This window comes from Acomys minous (genome assembly GCF_964271855.1).
Source record: "Acomys minous genome assembly, chromosome: 15".
NCBI classification, from domain to species: Eukaryota; Metazoa; Chordata; class Mammalia; order Rodentia; family Muridae; genus Acomys; species Acomys minous.
Genome location: NC_140497.1, coordinates 70,945,264 through 70,967,754, shown reverse-complemented (window position 1 = coordinate 70,967,754; position 22,491 = coordinate 70,945,264). Strand labels below are relative to the sequence as shown.

The 22,491-nt window shown below is 42.4% G+C and overlaps 1 protein-coding gene across 1 annotated transcript; it reads right to left on the bottom strand.

Annotated features, from left to right (window-relative positions):
• Positions 1-842: 842 nt before the first annotated feature.
• DCK (deoxycytidine kinase) lies at positions 843-20,840 on the bottom strand. The gene is made up of 7 exons (XM_084758204.1): positions 20,552-20,840; positions 14,927-15,042; positions 10,456-10,649; positions 9,076-9,223; positions 6,407-6,522; positions 4,468-4,558; positions 843-2,861 (listed from the first exon to the last, which is right to left on the bottom strand). The coding sequence occupies exons 1-7, from the start codon at positions 20,640-20,642 to the stop codon at positions 2,835-2,837; spliced, it is 783 nt and encodes a 260-aa protein (XP_084614330.1). The 5' UTR covers positions 20,643-20,840; the 3' UTR covers positions 843-2,834.
• Positions 20,841-22,491: the final 1,651 nt, after the last annotated feature.

Here is a 22,491-nt window from a genome sequence, read left to right as displayed (position 1 = left end):
CAGCTTACTAACAGTAATCAACCCATATCATCCTGATCCACCTTTGCTGTCTCTAATAGAAGGTGACCTGTATTTTCCCCAGGTTAAGGATGCTGAGCATTTGTAGTGTACTTACTGGCCATTTTCACTTGAGCAGCAAGTGTTGCTTCTGCTGAGTCATCTTTCCAGGTCCCGTTTACATGTCCTTTGAGAATCCTGTTCAATGTACATGCCCACTTAATGACTAAAATATTTGCTCTTTTGGTATTTAAAGTCTTTATAGATTCTGAATATTGCTCGCATTAGATAAATAGCCAGGCACTACCTGCCAGGCTGTGGGCCACACCTTCACTCTGGAAATCTCTATGCAGCAGCCTTTTAACTTCATATAATCTTGTTTGTCAATTTTGCTATTATGCTCTGGAGCACTGTCCCATTGGATCATAGAGACTGTACACAATGACACACACCTCCTGCCACCTGTCTCCACACTTGCAAGATTGTGAGTTTGAGAGCAGCCTGGTCTACACAGCAGGACAGTCTCAAACACAAAGGGGGATGCAGGAGATAGGGAGCAGAGAGAGGGAGGGGAAACTATGGTCGGGGTGTAATATATAAGAAATAAAACAAGTCAGTTGATCTTTTTAAAAACTGGAGCAAAGCCAATACAAGGAAACAGAGACGTGCTAGAGAAGGCATACATGTGCACATGTTCACAGTACACATGCAGACATGCATATCTGCATGCAAACCTAAAGCTTCATGAATCCTTGAAAGAGATCTGAATGGAAAATGCAAAGCTATAAAATTCCTAAGAAATAACCAGATGATTTCTCATTCAGAAAAAAATTTTAAACTCGCAGTTCAAGAAGATTTAATTCATTTATTGACAAATATTTAAGTTGCAAATTTATTTATTTCAAACAAAAATAGAAGTCAGATCTATCACAAGACAAGTTATGGTTTTTACAGACTGGAAATTGAGTCCTCCTTCAAAAGGTCAGTGGTACTGTGTCTTAGAATAAGAAACCAAAAATATAAAGTAGCATTTTAGAAAGGAAAATTACAGTTTCAAAATAAATGCATTCAAGAAATTATACATTTTTCCTAATGTGAAAGGTTAATTACTTGGTAAAAACAATGTACATCTTAACTTAACAAACTACAGTGGGAATAAAACAATAAAAAAATACTTTAATTATATATAAGTGGACAATGAATCCAAGCAGATTACAGCTAAACATGGATGTAGTTTAGACAGGTGCATTATTAACAGGAGCGTTAAGCCTCTCTGTATTTGTTAATTCTGGTTCCTAGCTCAACAAAAATTGTAACATTTCCATGATACACTATAATATAAAGCAAAGTTGTTGTATCAATAATTTCTTTAAGTGGGAAAGCTTTAAGGAGAATCCTACAAACCAAACTATGAAGCAAAGTATGATCACAGCACATCCGCAGCAGAAACCTGTGACCCCCAATAGTAAGTTAGCCGCTGCCTAATTACTCCAAGCAGAAAGAAGGCCCAAGTGTACAGCAGGTGGTGACAAGTAGACTGAACAGACTTAAAAGCTAAGATGTCCCCTTGGCTTGGCTTATCTCAATGGCTTTAAAGTGAGGGTTGGGAGTAGGGAGGGAGGCAGATGTGGGTGGATCTCTGTGTGGGTTTCAAGGTCAGGCCAGCCTGGTCTACACAGTGAGAGCCAGGACAGCCAGGGCTAGAGAGACCTGGTACACTGGAACTGTTGACTGCTGGAGGAAGACCGCAAAAAATGAAGGAGCCAACGCTTTCCCCAAAGGTGCCCGGTCCAATGTACTGAGTGCTTTTTTTATTGGTATTATATATGACATAAAAACATATGTCTAATGTAATTAAAAACTCAAGCTCACTGGTTCACACAAGTTCACATAGGGGGGTAAAAAAGGAAAAGGAAGGGGAAAAAAACAATTTAAACAAGCACTTTAACTGTATGAGAAAAACAGATATCTAAATGAAGCTTTGTACTTATGTAATGAACTTCTTAGCTACCTCTTAATATAGAGTTCTTCTGGTCCAGAAATTCACAGAAATAAAAAAGTGCTCATCACGAGTGAAGACACGGAGGTAAAAATTAAATAATAAACAGACTAACCTCCTCCTCTACGAATGCACCACAGACACACAGTGGCAACATGCGCGCACATGGTCTCATCTCCAGCCTTAAGTAGAGTGAAGGGGGAGGCACTTGATAAAAACAAAGCTTCAGGGCTGGGGACAGTTACTGCAGAAAGCTTTCTTAGCATGACAGACCCTGGCTTCGGATCTCCAGCACCAGCAAAGGGAACAGAAAGAAAAATAAAACAAACGGGTCAACATCGCTGTGCTAGGGACTCCCTCCCCCAGCTCCGCTGCTCCGCCTGTAACAGGCATACTCACTCATATAAAACAAGTGTCATTTACGTGTCTACTTAACTGGTCACCATTAAAGCGAGCCGCACAATGAAAACATAACCCGCTCGGGATGACTGAGAAGGCAGACTAAGGCTGGGTTTTTGGTGACACTTTATCCACTGGCTTTACTGACTTAGGAACACCTAACACCAGACTTCCCCTTGTGAGAGATAAATACCTCTGATTTAAAACTGAGGAAGGAAGTGGAGTGTGTAGGGGAGTAAAGGAGGGACACAAAGTTTTACATAGGATCCTGAATATTAAATAAAAAAAAATATATATATATATATAAAGAAAAGGGTCTTTTCCTTAAAACAAAAAAGGGTTTAAAACCTTGAATTGTAAAGACTTTTTATGAATAACAAGCTAAGATACATGAAATAAAGTTTCTGGAAACTTTTGATGCCGGCCGTCTCCTGTGCAATCACAAAGTACTCAAAAACTCTTTGACCTGAAGAAAGGAAAAAAAAAATTAACACAGTTCCTCCAGTTACCTTGATATCTCCTATTCATATTCATATTAAGAGTACAGAAGAGCTGAACAGCCAATTATATTAATGCTATCTCAATGCCACGGTATTCACTTTCAAAACAAACACTAGGTATTTCAGTAGGAGGATGAATAGCCTAAAATGATTATAGTTAATTTACACTTAAGGTTGATCCAGTTTAAAGAAAGACTGATACAATCCTAGAAGACCTGTAACACCAGTTTTATGGTCTCTATGTTTATCTGCACGTGTACATTCAAATAACATAGACCAATGATGTGTATAGCTTTAATATACTGATTATTATGAGATATTAAACGCCTTTATAATTCAGACATATATGTCTCTAGTATTAAGGCATAAATTTCTTTTTATTTTATATTTTTATGTGAGAATATTCTGTCTGCATGTGTATGACCACATGGTGCCAGAAGAAGCCAAAAGAGGCTGTCAGAGTCCCTAAAGTTAGAGTTACAGACAGTTTTAAGTCACCATATAGGTGCTGGGAATCCGGCTCCTCTGAGGAGAAGCTAGCTAGTGCTCTTAAGTGCCGAGCCATCTCCTAGCCCCAAGGGGTTAGTGTCTGGACAAAGCTTTGTAAAGTCTGACTAAACCTAGCCAACGGATGAAGACAACGCAAGACTCTCGTTCTCCACTCTAGACTACAAAACTCTCCTTAGAAGACGGAGGTTGGTGACTTGTAAAACTACTCCCTCAAATTCCAGGATTATCAATTTTGAAAAGAATAGTGTGAAATGAGTCCAGATATAAGAAAGGAAGGGGCTTATTTACAAGCAAGAAATGCAGCACTGAAGAGAAGACTCGGTGTTTAAGAGAACTTGCTGCATTTGCACGGGACCCAGGTTTGATTCCCAGCTCCCACGATGACAGCTCCCATCTGCCTGTAACTCCAGTCCCAGAGGATCTTGGAGGCTTAAGGGTGTTGTGTAGTTTAAATTCTGATTTCTGTCGCAATGCTGCGTAAACACCGTTCCCCAATGGTTCCCTGGTGTGCCAGTAAAGCAGCTTACAGCCAATCACCGAGCAGGGGAGAGAATAGGGCTGGACTTCCTGCCAGCCAGGGGGGGAGGAGTTACAAGAGGAAGTAGGGGGATTCAGCAAGAAACAGGTGCACAGGAGATGAAGAAGACTCAGCTGGAGCAACAAAAGAACTAAAAAGCAAGTAACTTGGGGATTGTGACATCGATGGAGTCGGGATAACATAGAGGGTTAAGAACAGACTTAAACTGCTCAAGATTGTGTTGTGAAGCTTAATTTTAAACAAATATAAAAGAAGTCTCAGTTATTAGTGTGATAACTGGGTTAGGAAATAAGGTCAGAGAAACAAACCTAGAATGCCTAGGGTGTGTGCGCGCGCGCGCGTGTGTGTGTGTGTGTGTGTGTGTGTGTGTGTGTGTGTAGAATGCCTAGAAGCACTCCACTCCCAAGCCATACCCCCAGTCCTCTCCATGTAATATATAGAAACGTTTCTGCAAGGTGTTTTCTATTAATAGAATTGTCTTAGATTCTTAGACAAAACAAGCACTAGTGTTTTTCTAAACCGACCTTTTCAACCAGACTTTCATGTTTGTCTTTAAAGTCTTCGTTAACATCCAATATGAGGATAGGCACCTCCTGGAGGTAATCAAAGTCGGTCCTGTTTACAAAGAAAGATGAACAAAATCAGAAAAGCACCAAATCAAAGAAAAATATTAAAAATTCCTATCATTTAAAACTCAAAACATTGTCAATCATTTTATCCTAGCTTTTTTTTTTTTTTTTTTTTTTTGGGTAGTGATGCTATTGCAGGGTGTTTGACCCATTTCAAACCCCAAGACTGTGAACTGTAAAAACCTGTGTTTCTTGCTTGGTGTGATTCAGCCATAACACACACCTTTAATCCAAGAGCTTTCTGTTTATTGTAAACATGTGATTATGGTGTGGCCCAGCCCTAGCACACACCTTTAATCCAAGACCTTTCTATACACTGGATCTAATAAAGACAACCCTAGGCCAAGAGGCAGAGCAAGAAACCAGCTGGCAGGGATTAAGCAGAAAGGAGATGCGCTGAGAGAAGAGCTTTTTGGCTTTTTCCTCTTGGCTGTCAGCTGAGCTAGTGGGCTTTGGCCTTGGGATATGGCTTTCAGCCTTTTGGGGTTTAGGGCTTTTAGCTTTGAGCTAAGTAGAAAGGTCAGCTGGGTGCTTTCTCTGCCTCTCTGAGCTAGTAGGTGTTCACCCCAGCATCTGGCTCCTGAGTCTTCATTGGTAAAATTGAACGATATGGGATTTAGGTTTTTTTTAAAAACAGCATGACACAGCTGGGAGTCTCCTGTTTACATGTGAATTTACAATAATCTCAGTTACAGGATATGTAACACTAGGCATTTATGATGTGCCATTCCTCAAAAGCAAGCATCACGAGGAAGAGGTTTTGTTTTAAAGATGAAGAAGCTACCGGTATAGCTTGGCTGTTGAGCACTTGCCTAGCATGACCAAGGCAATGAGGCTCCACTCCCAACTCTGCCAAATTATGTACAGAAAACTAAACCCAGCAGAGCCATTTAGAGCCCCAGGGACTACGCGGTTATGTACTGTCCAAGAGCTAGTTCAATTTCCCTGCCATTCACTAGGATACTGTCTCCCAAGGCCACTACCTCTCAGGTATAAGCTGAAGATATGGGTTTAAAGCACATCCCAGTATCCCCCCTTAGCCACGTCAGATGCATTTCAAGTCTAAAGCGAAGGGTGGCATGCACTCTATGTATGTGTTTCTTACACAACAAACTCAACGCTCTTCCTACCTTAAAACTGCCCTTTCCTTTCCTTGTGTTAAGAACGTTTCCTTTCCCACTTAAAGCACATCGTAGCATCTCTTTGGAACACGGTTGCCAGCATCAGTCACTACTCTAACACTTCAGAACCATTACTCAGGCAACGGATGCTGGGTTACAAGCACTGACATACTGTGACAGTTACTCCCAAAACAGGACAGCTCCTAATGGCTACGGAGCATGTCCTGTACATGCCTAGACAAGCTGGACAAAAGGAACACTCATATCCAGCACATCTCTGGGTGGAACCGGACAGAGCTGGACAGCACAGCATTTCAACACTACTCAGAACGGAAGGCAACATTGTCTCGGATAGTCTCAAGCCTCTGGGCTCAGGCCTCCCAGGCCGCAGGACTACAGACAGGTATGATCAGCCTGGCAAACAATTTCAAATTTATGAATTCTTTATGAAACGTCACATAAATTAAAACTATATGACACCAGACTATTCCACCTTAAAATTATTTCTAAGTGGGTCTTAATAACATAGACAGACTTACATTATTATTTAAAGTAAATATACCTTTAGAAGATACTATTACAAAACCTTCAAACAAGTGTCTCGGAAATATGAAGGAATAAATACATGAATAAATAAACATACTACTACTCAGGTCAAGACTAAAAGTTGGTAAAGGGATCAGTGAGCAGCAAGCAGTGTGAGGAAGTCTTACTTCAGAGTTCGATGGAGGAGCCAGCTCTCGTGTTTATAGTGAAGTTTCTCTAAATACTCAAGAGGAATGCCTTGTTCTTCGTTTCTTCCTCGCAAATATATCCTATTTAAGCATTTCTAAACGCAAGCAATAAGAAAAAAGTCAAGTAACTATTTGTGTCTACTGCTATTAAATTTTTATCTTCTGATGTCTTTTGTTTTGTTTTGTTCTTGTTTTTCAAGACAGGGTTTCTCTGTATAGCCTTGGCTGTCCTGGCCTCACTTTGCTGACTTAACAAAAGACACCAGAAGAAGCCAGGCGGTGGTGGTGCACACCTTTAATGCCAGCACTCAGGGAGGCAGAAGCAAGGTCAGCCTGGTCTCAAAGCAAGTCCAGGATAGCCAAGGCTACACAGAGAAACCCTGTCACCCCCCCCCCAAAAAAACAAAAACAAAACCAGAACAAAACAACAACAAAAAAAAACACAAAACACAAAACAAACAAAAAATGAAGTCTCTAATTTTTCCATATAAGTGCTCATTTCAGCCACATGGTAGTTCTAAAATAAGCAGAACTTTGAAAAATAAATCAGTACTCACACATGAAATACTAATTTCAGTACAATAAAAGGATATGTGTGGGGAGTTAATAGTTCATTAAATATTTTTTTTTTAAAGAAAATAACTTAAAGTGTGTCAATCTATCTATCCAAGTTGGTTGTTCAGCAAACATGTTTGTGTCTGTGTTCTGTCTGTGCTCCATCCTGTAAGACTGGTTCACCACTTGGTCCATCACTGCTCTGAACCACTATGACCTAAAGGAACACAGGGTGCTTTACACCTGTCCTCAGTTTGCACGACTGAGCAAGGTCACCACCGGCCACTGTAGCTTTTCAGCGCTTGAAGCATGTGCTAATGTGGCCACCAAGGAACAGAATTTTCAAACTTTACATATAACTTTAATAATCAGAACCTTAAAGAGCCACATTAGACTGTGTGACTCTAAATCATTTTCTCTACCAATATACATAGAAGTGAAATTTCATACAATTTGTGAGAGCTTGTAGAGACTCAAATGTAAGATCCAGCACACTGCTCTGTAGTCAAACACCTGTCTACAACGTACACGGTCCTGGGTTCAATCCCCAGCACTGCAGAAAGGAGAAAAAAAAGGACCTCCAACAAACAATATTCATGATATGATAGCACATAAACTGTGCCACAGTCTGCTATGAATCCTTTTTTAATAATCTCTAATTAAAATATGTAAGTCAGGTATGATGCCACACACCCTGTAATCCCAGTAGCCAGGAGGCAGAGGCAGGCAGACCTCTGAGTTAGAGGCCAACCCATTCTACATAGTGAGTTCCAGGATAATATACAGAGAGCTTGTCTCCAAAAAACAAAACAACACAACACAACACAAAACAGATATCGTAAATGATAGCCTGGGAATGCAGCTCAGTCAGTGATGCGTTTACCACAGAATGCGGGAGGACCTAATGTTACAGCCCAGTGCACACACGCGCAATCTGGGAGACAGTAAGAGGCAGGCGCATCCTCCAGGCTGGCCACCATTCTAGCCAACCAGTGGGCTTCTGCTTCAGAGACCTCTCAAAAATTAAGGTGCTAAGGCAGAGACAAGCCATCATCTCCAGGGACAAGCCTTGTGATAGGGTATCTAATCCCAAGCAGCCAGCCCCTAAACACATTCATAGGAGTAACACTGAAGGGGCTCAAAAGGCTGTACTTACTAATTTATATGTACACATATATGTAACAATAATAATTAAAGATTAAGAAGCATGATTCTGAAAGTGAGGACATGATAAAAATTAGGAGAGGAGGGAGGAAAGAATGTTAAAAAAAAAAAAAAGAGCACTTATATATCTGATTTGACCTTTCTGGGATTCATTGCATAATATATATAATAAATAGAAGAAAATTTTACTTAATACAAGATCTATTTCCAGAGGAAGTCCCTTAACTGAAAATGACAGTATCTCTATGTCTCTTTGCAAGTGTACCACTATTTGTACTAAGTCAGACGTAACCATAAAATGTTTCTTAAAGTGAACCTCAGCAGTAGTGCTATGTTTCCACTGTGTCCCCAGACCTTCTGTCCCTAGGACTCCAACAACAGCTGAAGTCCCTATCCAAAGCCCCACTTCCCTAAGCCTGTTTTAGAAGGGGCTTCGGCAAGTTTCTTATTCTAGCTCTGATGAGATATGAGAATCTGAGTAAGTTAGGAATTAAGACAAAAAAATAAAATAGGACTGGTGAAGAACAGAGAAAAACCAAACTTGCCACATCTGGATTCTAATTTGCTGAGAAAATCTGTACTGCTAGGGGCTTCCAGGGGAAGAGCTAGAGACGGTTAGCTTTACTTATTTATTTTTAATTTTATGTCTATGAGGTTTGGCTGCATGTATGTCTGGCCACCCGTATGTGTAGTACCAGCAGAAGCCTGAAGAGGGCATCAGATTCCCGGGACCTGGATGCCTGTGAGCCACTATGTAGAGACTGGGAATTGAATTTGGGTCTTCTGGAAGAGCAGTCAGTTCTCTTAACCACTGACTTATCGCTCCAGCTTGGAAGTTGGCTTTAAATTGTCATTACTACATCCCTCTTGTGATTTCTGATACTACTTTAAAATCTCAATGGCACAAGCAAATTGTTTATTGGTCCCACCTCTGGCTTAGCTTGAAGATAAATTATTCCATCCAATTCAAGGCTTTGACCAAACTGGCTATTCATCCAGTCGTGCCAATCTTGATATATTGTCCACTCTGTTTCGTTCATGCAGTCAGATTCATACAAGTTAGATGCGAAAATATACCTGAAAGAGAATTTTCATCAGCATGTGCATCCTTACAGGAAAGAGGCCATGGGCATAAAGCAGGCTCCTAAACCCTGTGGCAACAAGTGCCTTGGGAAGCACACACACAATGTCTTTCCTAGAAATGTGTTCTTTGCCGGTGGCTCTCAAAAAGCTGACTAAGGGTCCCTGGAGGTCCCCAATCCCCTTCCAGTCCTGAGAAGCCAGCTTACCTCACACACTATTATATTTCAATAAGAACACATATTTACGCACACATAAATACACAAGCATGGATGAAAACCCACCGTCACTAAGACAGGCACTGACGAGCTATAAAGTGTAAGGCAATGCTACTCTTCTCATTATATTTTTGTTTTAAAACGTTTTTAGTAGAAGTTTAACTATGTTAATACAAAGTGTGTTTATTACTAATGCTTCTCTAATTTTATATTTGTATATTATTCTCAATCTTAAATTCTAATAACAGACGTCTCAAATGACAAACTTTGGTAGACTACTAAACAACTAAAGAAAAGGGATCCCGAGACCAAAACCTTTCTAAGGCCCTATTCTGAGATAGTGAGGTGAAAAGGCTCCTTGTTTATAAGCAGGGAAATTGTAAAATACCTTTAGAAAGGTTCAGTTTTTATAGCCTTTTTCTAGTTGAGAATCTAGGATATAAATGCAGGTATAATCAGAACAGATGAGGATTTTAAAGGGTTGGAAAGAAAAGATTTCTTTGGAAGTTCCAATTAGATGACCATCTCATTCTCCACACATCCTGAACCACCTCACTCTCCATCCATCCTGGACCATCTCATTCTCCATCCATCCTGGACCACCTCATTCTCCATCCATCCTGGACCACCTCATTCTCCATCCATCCTGGACCATCTCATTCTCCACCCATCCTGGACCACCTCATTCTCCATCCATCCTGGACCATCTCATTCTCCACGCATCCTGAACCACCTCATTCTCCATCCATCCTGGACCACCTATCTCATTCTCCATGCATCCTATACCATCTCATTCTCCACGCATCCTGGACCACTTCATTCTCCACTCATCCTGGACCACCTCATTCTCCACCCATCCTGGCCTACTGTCACTGCTAAAGGGACTTTGAAATGCCATTTTCTATCTCAAACTTCCAGCTCAGCCTCTAATTTGATTATCAGGAAATGAGAAAAAAAAGAAAAGCGTGTAGTTATAAACGCCGAAGAGCCAAATATAAGCCATTTGCATACCTGTCACTATATACAGATCGTTCAAAAAATAACACAGGGTTCTCTGCTTCTTTGAGCTTGCCGCTGAGAGCAGCAAGCTGAGCTCGGATCCGGCTGAGACAGGCGTATGCTTGGAAGGTAAAAGACCACCGTTCAGGTTTCTCGTACATCATTTGAAGAACGTTCCCGCCACTTTTCTGAGATGTTGTCAGCTCCTATTTTAAATTGGCAAAAGAGACAAACAAAAACCAATATAATTGCCAATAGAGTTGCTGTAACTTTTTTGTTTGTTTTGTGTTTTTTTTTTTTTTTTGAGATAAGGTTCTGAATATGTAGCTCTAGCTGCCTTGGAACACACAGACATGCACTTGCCTCTGCCTCACAAGTGCTGGGATTAAAGGCCTGCGCTACTACGCCCATCTAGTTTAGTGTCTTGAGAGGTTCTTAATGAGAAATGGGGAGTGGGGCGCTGGAGAGATAGCTCTGTGGTTAAGAGCACTTACTCTTGCAGAAGAACTTTATACATATAGTGCAGACATATACGCAGACAAGAAGCACATATTCACAAAGAAATAAAATGAAAAAAATTAAAGCATCCCTCATTAAAATTAAATATATCAAATTACTATAGAACATATAGGACACTGGGATTATGGATAATTTTATTGTCTTCTACATAATTTAGACTCGCTATCCCCTTATGACCTCATTATTTTGTAAGAAGTATATAGATTATTGTTATTATAAATAAAAATGTCAAAATAAAAACAGAAAACAATGCTGCTGTTTCATAGGTAAATGACACATTATTTTACATCCTTTCCCTTAGCTTCTAATTTCTAAATGGATTCAGAAGCAAGAAGTATATTAGAGCAAAGTATTATTGATGCATGTAAAGTAGCTTGAGTCATTCCACTATGTGTACATATTTCAACACATTATGTTCTAAACCCTAAATATTCTGTCAACTTAAGACTGTGTGTGCGATTCTCCACTGTTGAGTGGAGAGTGGGGACTGACTTTCACAAGAACTCTGGTGCCCCATATTTGTCCACGTTGCCTTGATGGGAGGCCTGGGGGCACTCAGAGGAAGGATAGCAGGCTACCAAGAAGAGACTTGATACCCTAGGATCATATTCAGGGGCAGGAGGTCCCCCTCAGTCACAGTCATAGGGGAGGGGAGTAGGGGGAAAGCAGAGGGAGGAATGGGAGGATACAAGGGATGGGATAACAATTGAGATGTAATGTGAATGAATTAACAAAAAAATTATAATGCAAGAAAAAAGAAAAAAAGAAAAAGACTGTGTGTTTGTGCACTCGGGAGGCAGAGGCAGGAGGATCGCTATGAGTTCGAGGACAGCCTGGTCTACAAAGGAGTCCAGGAAAGCCAAGGCTAAGACAGAAAGACCCTGTCTCAAAACTGTGTGTGTGGAGGGGATGGGGGGGCAGAGGGGGGTGCGCGCACTCTAAGGCAAGTTCAAGTGCTTGAGTGGAGGTCAGAGCACAACTTCCAGAAGTTGGTTCTCTCCTGCTCCATTTTTTGAGGGGCCGTCACTTGCTCTTCCAGCAGCACTATATACTACAGGATAGATGGCTGCATCCTACAAATGCTGGGTTTCAGGTGCATGCCATGACAGCTGACACTTTGCAGTTTCCAGGATGGTTCAGGTTGTTAGGCCCGCATGGCAAATGCTTCTGTCTGCTGAGCTACCTTGTCAAGCCTCAACCTTTTAAGATGTAAACTTTAGTGCCAGGCATGGTAGCCCACAGCTATGATCTTAGCACGTAGGAAGTAGAAAAGGAGGAGACTGTCAACCATAAAGTGATCGTTCATAACAATGATCCCCTAAAATAATGCAAATGAGGGGAAAAAGTGATCAGAAGAACAAAAGGAGAAATCTTCCTCACAGTATGCATGTGTGTGTATATAGATGTGTGTTTGTGTGTGTGTGTGTGTGTGTGTTTTATACTCAAAGCTTTGGGGCTAGTCATGTAAATCACCAAAGAGTAAACTATTATTTTAAGTAAGTCCTTTAAAAAAAGATTAATAATAATCATTTGCTGGTCTGTTTTGTTTGTTTATTTCTTTTTGATACACTGTTTCTCTGTGTAGTCTTGGCTGTCCTGGAACTCTCTTTGTAGACCAGGCTGGCCTCGAACTCACAGAGATCCACCTGCCTCTGCTTGTGCCATCTGCTGATTTTCCAAATCATTTTTGCCTGAATTTAGGAACTAGGAAGATAGCCATATCATCTTTGCACTGTACCGTGTCTTATTTTGACAAGACTGGTAGGGGTAGACTATTGGTAGCGCGGTGACATTTCAGCCACTAGATCGCGGGTGAAAAAAAAAATTAAACAGGTAGAACAAAATAAGCTAAGCACACAGTTACTGAGGGAAGCGGGGAAAGGTACCAACAGCCACATTCTTCCAGCTTTGCGGCCTCTGAGAAGAGTGCAGTCTAAGTGATTGGCCAGTTAGATGTGCAGACAGTCCACCTTTCACTGCTGACTGTAATCTAAGGCGGTTGAGTTTCAGACACCAGGTAATTCACATTATAACTACAAAGAGCAGATCAAGAAATGGCCGGGAGAAGAGCTCTGGGAAGAATAAAACCTGTTTCGTTCTGTGTTATTTTCTGTGCTGTTAGGCCTTGTGCATGCTAGGCAAGTGACTTACTATGGGGCGACATACCAGCCCTTAAAAAAAAAGCCCATTTTTTGGAGTTTAGTAAAGTCTGGGGATAGGGAGGGAAAATATCCAAAAACATAGAGAAGCCCATCTTATACTTAATGTTTCATATTACCCACAAAATTCTGTTTCTCACATTTCCAGATCCCTACTTAAAGTACAGAATACCATAGCCTTCAACTCATACATGAAAATTTAAGAAAATGGGTTCCACGTGGGGAGGAAGTCCCTTTAAAATTTAGCACTTGAGCCGGGCGTGGTGGCGCACGCCTTTAATCCTAGCACTCGGGAGGCAGAGGCAGGCGGATCACTGTGAGTTCGAGGCCAGCCTGGTCTACAAAGTGAGTCCAGGACAGCCAGGGATACACAGAGAAACCCTGTCTCAAAAAACCAAAAAAATAAATAAATAAATAAAATTAAATAAAATAAAATTTAGCACTTGAAATCCAAAGAGTTGAGAAATACTTAGTTGTGCCCCTGGCCTAAAGTTAACTATACTTTGCAAATAAAAATATGAGAAGTTTTTTTAGTTTTCAAAACCTTATACCCAAAGGAACAAAAAGTCACATATATCCCTGTGTGGGCTTGTCTTATCTCTACTTGAAACACACTATAGTCCTATGAGGAGGGAGCCTCAATTTAGGGAATGCCTCCATTAAATCTGGCCGTGTAGGCAAGGCAATAGGGCATTTTCTTAACTAGCAATTAATGGGGGAGGGTGGGACCACCCTCATTGTGGGCGGAGCCATCCAAGGGCTGGTGGTTCAGGATTCTCTAAGAAAGCAGGCTGGGCGAGCCATGGGGAACCTGCCAGTGAGCAGCACCCTGGTTGGCTCTGCATCTGCTCCAGGTCCCTGCCCTACTTGAGTTCCTGTCCTGACTTCCTCAGATGATGAGCTGAGAATGTGGAAGAGTAAGCAAAGTAAGCCTTTTCCTCCCAAAGCTGCTACTACTGCTCAAGGTGTCTCGTAGCAGCAGTGGTGACCCTGGCTAAGACAGTCAACAAAGGATGCACAGTTTCTTGCTACTTTTTCCTTCTACATATGATTTACATTTTAAACATCCAGTAATTCCCAGAAATCCTCATATCAATCAATAGCTATGCTTTTTTTCAGACTGGACAACCTTCTAGACCTTTCCATCTTCTCTGCTTTCAATTTCACTTCTCTAGAAGTCACAACTTAGCAGTCCTTATCACACAAGGCCATAACTTTCACTGTGAGGAAATGTTATTTCCCATTTTCTCATTTGCAATGCTGTCCTGAGAAAGGCTACTAAAATGAAACACGTCCAAAATGAAAGGGTGTGGAGAGCGATGGTATAGTCCAAAAAAATGGGAGATAAATGGTTTTCTAGGTGCCAAAGAGCTGAAAAGATTAATGAAATTCAATTATTGGAGGCTCGGGTTTTCTTACTCATTTTCATTTAAAATATAGACATCGCTCAAATTTTTTAATTTCTAATTAGATTTTTTTTAACTTAGATATGATAGCGCATCAATCTTCAATGCACAGCTTGGTGAATTTTTACGCACAGAACTAGACTTGGAAGTTTTGTTGGAAAAGTTGGGGTGGGGGTGTCCAAGAAACACAATACACTGTAGAATTATTATTTTTTTTTTAGTGTGTGGGTATTTTCCCTGAATGTGTGTCTGTGCACATCCATATCCTGTGTGGCCACAGACACCACAAGAGGGCAGCAGAACTCCTAGAACTGGAGTTGCAGACAGTTCCGAGCTAGCACAGGGGCCTGTAGAACAGCCACCTCCAGGCCCTAAGGACACTTAGATTGTCTAGCATACCTCAAATTCATCTTGAGTATTCTGAACATTGCACCATCTGGCGACGGGCTCAGGAACCACTTCCCAATCCTCAGAAACTTGTTTCAGGATATTCACAAACGTTGACTTCCCAGCAGCTGTTGTAAAACAAAGACAAAAATTAAGAATGTGTTTAAAAAACAAAAAAAAAGCAAAACATAAGCAGTGGTCATCAAGATCAATCGTGAACATCGGGCAGTGGTGATACACGCCTTGAATATCAGCACTTGGGAGACAGAGGCAGGTGGATCCCTGTGAGTTCGAGGGTAGACTGTTCTAAGACATCGAGGGCTGTTACACAAAGAAAGCCTGTCTCAAAAACCAAAACAACACAAAATAAAAGATTAATAATGAACAATACACACACAGAAACACAAAGACCTTTTTCTTCATCTTTTATATAAATTTCAACTTATAAAGATGGTCCAATTGTGCTGAGCAAATCTGTTTTTATTTTTTATTTTCCAAAGACAAAACAGAAGAATTAAAAACCTGGCCAAGTTTTTAAAAGATGTTTGTTTACAAACAAAGCACGCCTGTAATCCTAGCACTCGGGAGGCAGAGGCAGGTTGATCACTGTAAATTCAAGGCCAGCCTGGTCTACAAAGCTAGTCTAGAACAGCCAAGGCTACACAGAGAAACCCTGTCTCGGAAAAACCAAAAACCAATACACCAAAAACCTGTTGGAGGTTGGTCTGATGTATTTCGATGCTAATTACTGCTTGCATTCTGTGCCCCACCAGCACCTAATCTGTTTGATTAAAAAAAAAAGTCCACCACACCTGGGCGGGGCAAATGGGATAGGTGTGGTTAAGGTTCCAGGGCTGGAGGAGATAATAAGAATCCTGGGAGGAGACAGAAGAAGGTAAGAGGAAGAAAGGTGTGCCTTGGGTTAGGTGGAGGAGAAGCACACGGCTGGTGAGGATGGAGAACCTGGCCCAGATGAAGAATATTAGCAAGTATTTGGGATTATGGATGGGAAGTAGCTCAATAGATTTTATTAGAAGTAGATGGCATGGGATTGGGGCAGGTACGGGATTCCTGCCCCCATATGGAAGGTACTTTAGGGGATTAATATCTGCCGTGCCCGAGGTTAACTATGGCTATTTTATAATATAACGGGTGTCTGTGTCTTGATTGATTGCTAGGAGGTTCGAAAATACTATTGTAATAATATTATTAGGCCATACTGGTAAAGTAACTGCAACAAAAACCACCTAATTTTTTTTTTTAATGAGGGGGGAAAGGAGGCTAGAGACCCCAATTGAACAAGAACAACAACAACAAACAAACAAACAAAAAGAACCAATCGTGCATGCCTTTGATCCCAGTACTTGGGAAGCAGAGGCAGGCAAATTTCTTAAGTTTGAAGCCAGCCTGGTGTACAGTGAGTTCCAGGGCAGCCAGAGCTACACAGAGAAACCCTGTCTCAAAAAAAAAAAAAAAAAAAAAAAAAAAAAAAAAGGAACTAGTAATAAATAAACCAATTAAGAAATAATATAAGGGGCTAGAGAGATGGCTCAGAGGTTAAGAGCACTGACTGCTCTTCTAGAGGTCCTGAGTTCAATTCCCAGCAACCACATGGTGACTCACAACCATCTATAATGTGATCTGATGCCCTCTTCTGGCCTGCAGGTGTACATGCAGGCAGACCACTGTAAATAAATCTTTAAAAAAAAAAAAAAAAAGAAAAAGAAAAGAAAGAACTATAAAATCGATGTGAAGGTTCACCTAATGCTTAAGAGCTGTTGACTATTGATATCTGGCCACAATAAACCCTATAGCTAACAGAATTTTTCCCCCCGAAATAGGGTTTCTCTGTGTAGCCTTGGCTATCCTGGACTCATTTTGTAGACCAGGATGCCCTCAAACTCACAGCAATCCTCCTGCCTCTGCCTCCCGAGTGCTGGGATTAAACTAATAGAAATTATTTTAAGTCTTGCAAAGCATTCCCTACGAGTAATAGCTGTAGAAATCTGCCTCACATTTATGGCTCTGTGCTCTCTACCAAACCCTTAAAAAACACACACACACAAGATATGCATTACTTTTCCCAATCGTTCACTAGTGTCTAAGATTATCTAAGGAAAACAAAAACAAAAATAGCTTCTGTGAAATCAGGACATACTATAGTCTCCATTTTAGTATGGGTGAGTCTGGACTTTTTATCTCTGAGGGTGTAGCAGTACTTTTAATGACCACCACACCCTTTCTATCAGAAGTCACCAAATGTGGTTATATGAGGCATCACTGGCCAGTATCATGTCCTGTTTTCCTTTACCTCTTACACACACACACATATACACACACACCTACATAGCTTCAATATATTTGCCAAGTGCCCTCTTCCTTATAAAATGGACTTAAGACTGGCACAAAAGAACTTACCTTGAGTTGCACAACTGTACAAGGCAAGAGCGGATCACGAAAGACCTTAAAGTCTCATGCACAGAGCACAGGAAAGGGATGAATCAATAAGTTGACAGTGAAGAGCAAAACACAGAAGTATATTAAATCCAAAGGCAGAAGAAACAGATGTAAAGATGAGCTGGGTGGCTACTGAGTTTGTCAGGAGAACACTTGTGACCAAAATTGTGTGGAAAGGTTTCAATTTACAGAGAGTAACTGACGCATTTAGAACAAAGAATCAAATGCCCATCGCTCATTGGACTAGGCGGAAGAGAGAACGTGGAATTCAGGGTCCACAGGAGACATTAAAGCATCTCAGACTAGTCAAGAGGCTAAAGGTGCTTAAGGCTGGCACAGGAAGCTGCGTTTAAAGTATAACATAGTCATGCTCTAAACTTGTAAATGCTAGCCGGGCGGTGGTGGCGCACGAATTTAATCCCAGCACTCGGGAGGCAGAGGCAGGCGGATCGCTGTGAGTTCGAGGCCAGCCTGGTCTACAAGTGAGTCCAGGACAGCAAAGACTACATAAAGAAATCCTGTCTGGGGAAAAAAAAATATATAAAATTGTAAATGGTTAATTTTGCTTCAAGCTGAGTAATCTAGTCAGCTGCAGTTCCCCAAATAGTTACTACCCAGTTCTTCAGCTTTTTGGGGGGCAGCATCAGCACGGAGAAGAGCTAATGAACTAATATTCTAGAAAGGTGAAAGGCTAAGAGAAGCAGGGACACCTACTATTGGCTTTACAAGTCATGGGAAGAGACATAGCTGCACAAGGCTTTGATCCTGAGCACTGTAAAGCAGGTAGAATTCTGTGAGTCTGAGGCCAGCCTGGTCCACATGGTGAGTTCCAGGCCAGTCAGTACTGCGCAGTGAAACCCTGTCTCGAACAAAACACAATCACCCAGCGGAAAGTCTTGGTCAGAATCCTTCATGTTAAGCATCAGCATACCAAAAGTCACGCTGAGCACAATGAACCGGAGCCCAAGAAGCCTCCACAGATCTCATCTGGGGGAACAGCTCCCACAGAACCTGAGGAAACATCATCTAACTACACATGCAGCTAAAAATGACCAAGCAAGACTTCAAATTTCAGGAAGAACACTAAGAATAACAAACCAGTCTTCACAGATTGCGAAATTCTTACAGGTTTGGTCCTGACAAATAAGGTGAAGGTGATGTAAACAACCGTTTCTGAGAGCCACGGGCAGCTGATGAGGCCCTCCTCCTAGGAAAGATAACAGATGGCAAAGAACACACTTGATCTAAATGGCAATTGCTCCCACAGAGCTAAACATCTAAGTGCCATCAAATCTTCAGGGTTTTTGTTTGCTTGTTTTGATTTTTTTTGGGGGGGGGGTGCGTTCAGTCAGAGACCTAGATGCTTAAGGGAACTCTCAAATACTTGGAAATGCTAGTAGCCACTTTTTTCCTAAGTGTGTAAATGCGGGCCATTAACGTGCAGCTCTTCTCAGTCCAACAGCGGGGGTTAGGCATAAATAGCACAGTTACATCTGTATGGAGAAAGACAGCCCTAAAAGCAGTGAACGGGAGATGGGGTGGCTCAGTCTTCAGAGCTGCAAAGGCTACAGGACGCAGGGAGGGAAGCCGGGACTTCCAGGTGTGTGTTGCCTACCTGGATTTGGGGACAAGGACATTATAGTTGATTCACAAGGTTGCCCGTTGGAATTTACCTCAAAGATGACTTTACTGAGAACTTTCTCCCATCATTACTTATGGTCATCTTTTTTGGTTTCCTGGGAGACAGGGTTTCTCTGGGTAGTCCTGGCTGCTGGGCTGGAACTCTCTCCTTGTAGACACCAGGCTGGCCTCAAACTCACAGGCCTGCCTCTGCCTCCAGAGCGCAGGGATTAAAGGACTGCACCACCAGGGATGCCCAGTGCCGGGCATGGTGGTACACACCTTTAATTCAGTGCCGGGCGTGGTGGTACACACTTTTAATCCCAGCACTCCGGAGGCAGCGGCAGGCGGATGGATCGCTGTGAATTCAAGGCCAGCCTGGTCTACATATCGAGTCCAGGACAGCCAAGGCTACAGGAAGAAACCTTGTCTCAAGAAAACAAAACCAAAACGAAAAAAAAAAAAAAAAAAAAAAAGACCTGTTTTAACTGTGGAGCAAGTAAAACATGCCTTCTTGAGTGCTTATACCTGCTTCTTAAAGAGACAGTGCTTTGAATGTGGTAAAAATGAAAACATCTGCTGCTCAGTACTCAATCTGCAGCCCAAAACATAACAGCTGTATCAAAACAGGAAACAGCAGTTGATTTTTTGTGGTAGGAAATGTAAAACTATGGGAAGTTCATGTTCACCTTGCACAGGGTAGTTGACCCCCCCAATTAGGGATAAGAACAGAAACTCTAACGGTCTTTGAGCCATAACCCAGTGTTTACCTGTCAGGGGAAAGGGATTTTTAAAAATGCCGCTGTCAGAATCATTAAAAACTTCTTTCTTGAGCTGGGCATGGTGGTGCACGACTTTAATCCTAACACACAAAAAAAACAAAAACAAAAACAAAAAAAAAACTTTCCTAGGCCAGGAGTGGTGGCACACGCCTTTAATCCCAGCACTAGGGAGGCAGAGGCAAGCGATTGCTATGAGTTCAAGGCCAGCCTGGTCTACAAAGTGAGTTCAGGAAAGCCAGACTACATAGAAAACCAGTCTCAAAAAGCCAAATAAACAGATAAAAATCAAAAGCACTACAGAAAATTAACAGCATGAGTGAATCTTAAAAGCACTCTGGAAAACCAAACAAGATACAGAAGACCAGACACTCTGGTTCTGGAGAAACCAAACTTGCAGCGATTTAAAAACAAAAACAAAAACAAAAACAAAAACATGTCAGGGCTTGTAAGGGGATGGAGAAGGGAGAAAGAGCTGAATACAAAGAAGCGCAATGGAATTGGAGATGGGAGATGACGAAAATATTCTCAATTTTGCGGTAAAACCGCAAGTCGGTGAAACCCACGGGAAGAGCACACCTAAAAAGGGTTTCGCTTACCTAATATATCTCAAGAAAGGCAGCACCCTCACCTCCACCACCAACCCTGGCGTTTGGAAGCCCTGAGCGTGCCTCACAAAGCCCGGGGCTGGCGCCGGGCCGGACGAGCCACCGCGCCGGCGCGTGCAGGGCGGCGGGGAGGAAACGCCGAGGCGCCGGCACCGGAGCGCACGCAGCCTTACCGATGTTCCCCTCGATGGAGATCTTCTTGATGCGGGTCCCCTCGGAGCTGGTCGAGGGAGAAGGGCAGAGTCTCTTAGGAGGGGTGGCCATGGCTGGCTGGCGGCAGCGGTGGGTGCGGGTGGCTCCGGGTTGCGGCGTCAGTCTCGCGCCGGCGGGACTGGGGCACTTTGACTTTGGCGCGCGGAGGCGGAGAGACTGGGCGGGCCTGTGGGGCGGCCACGCCCTGACGGCCGGGACTCCCACCCTCCAAGCCTCTCCCGCGCTTGCGGGATTTGCCCTGTGTGTGGTTCCTCCAGGCGAGCGAGGGCCCCGGGGGCGGGGCTTGTGAAGCGAACCTGGAGAGGGCGGGGCTACGGACACCGTGCAATGAGCCAAGGGAGGAGGGCGGGAGGAAGGGGGCGGGCGGGCCTTGAGCGATGAGCTCATTTGAGGGCCGGGGGCGGGGCTTGCGCGAAACGGGGCGCTGGCCCTGCAGCATGAGCCCTTGGGACCCCGCCAGGCTTGATAGTAAATTCAAATGTAAGAGCCTCAGCTGGTGTCTCCGGCTGGAAACATGTAGCTGTCCTCCAGTATTTTAAGCTTGCTTTCGTTACCAGTGCGAATCCTACCATAGTGCCGGAATAACACCAAGTGCCAGGAATGACAGGAAAGTAGGGAGCAGGAACTACTGGTTTAAAGACAGGCCACGGGGAACTGAGACAGGAAACAAGTTATCAAGCCACCCAAGAGCTCTCCGCCTTAATTTGCATGCTCCACTCTGCCGTTTATAAAGTTACCTAACACTAGGTGTGTTTCTCAGCAGCATGGCCATGACTCAACATTGCACGTCCTTCGCCTAACACGTGATTAATTTTAATGTTATATATGTGTGTCTATATAGAGATGTACTCTGCATACACACACACACAGTCACTCATCTATAAGACAACTCGAACCAGATGCAGTTTATTCTTAGTCAGGATAAAGACCTAATAAAACAATTACCCAATCTAGAGGTTAGATTCAAATTATCTACAAAAACTAAAGGACTTATTGTAGGCTCAATTTTCTTAGCAAATATATTTTATTATGAACTTATTAACCTGGAGTACCTCACTTATAACCCGACTAACCTAAACAATAGGAAAAGAAGATTAAAGAATACAATAACGAAACCCTAAGGATATCAGTTCCAAGAAACAATTCTCCTGGCAGTAATCAGCAGCATTTCTTCTGCTGGAATCTGGAGCAACCAGAAGCCGGAACCTCGGCCAGACCCTGGAGCCCCGAAGCCTTCCCTTAAGCGTTTCTCTCTAGGAGCTTCTCAAAGTGGAGCGATGAACAGCCAAAACTATCCCATCTCCAAAGGCCCCGCCTCTTGTTTTTGGCTCATTTTTATACCTCCTCTCAGAATTTGTTCAAGGATGTCTTTCAGCTGGGTAATAACCAATCTCCCCCACATGGTGGTTCCACTTCTAAGGGGATAAACATCACCTGCTCTCTCACAAGTCTTTTGTCATCCTCCATTTGTGATCTAAACAAAAAACATGGTTTTCTCTCCTTCAGATATGTTTGTATTCTGATGAAAGGTTATGGAGTTGGGTGGGTAGAGAGATGGAAAGGATCTGGGAGGAGTTGGAGGAAGGGAAGCCAGAATCAGAATATAGTGTATAAAAAATATTTTTTTTCAATTAAGAGGCTGGCGTGATGGCTCAAGGGTTAAGAGTACTGCCTGCCTTGCAGAGGACCCAGGTTCAATTCCCAGCAGCTCACAACCACCTTTAATTCCAGTTTTAGGGGTCCCACTTCTGACCTCCATGGGCTCCAGTATACATATATGTACATTCAGGCACACATAAATACACTATGTGTCTGAGTATGAAATACACAATACTGGAGCCTGACCTCTGGCCTCTTTGTCTACACACTGCACCATTAGTGACTGACAACTATAGCCACT

Coding starts and splice junctions, on each gene's coding strand:
- DCK (XM_084758204.1), bottom strand. CDS start 20,642: ATGGCCACCCCTCCTAAGAGACTCTGCCCTTCTCCCTCGACCAGCTCC. Junction 15,043..20,551: donor CTCCATCGAGGGGAACATCG/GTAAGGCTGCGT, acceptor GTTTTACAACAG/CTGCTGGGAAGTCAACGTTT. Junction 10,650..14,926: donor ATACTCAAGATGAATTTGAG/GTATGCTAGACA, acceptor AATTTAAAATAG/GAGCTGACAACATCTCAGAA.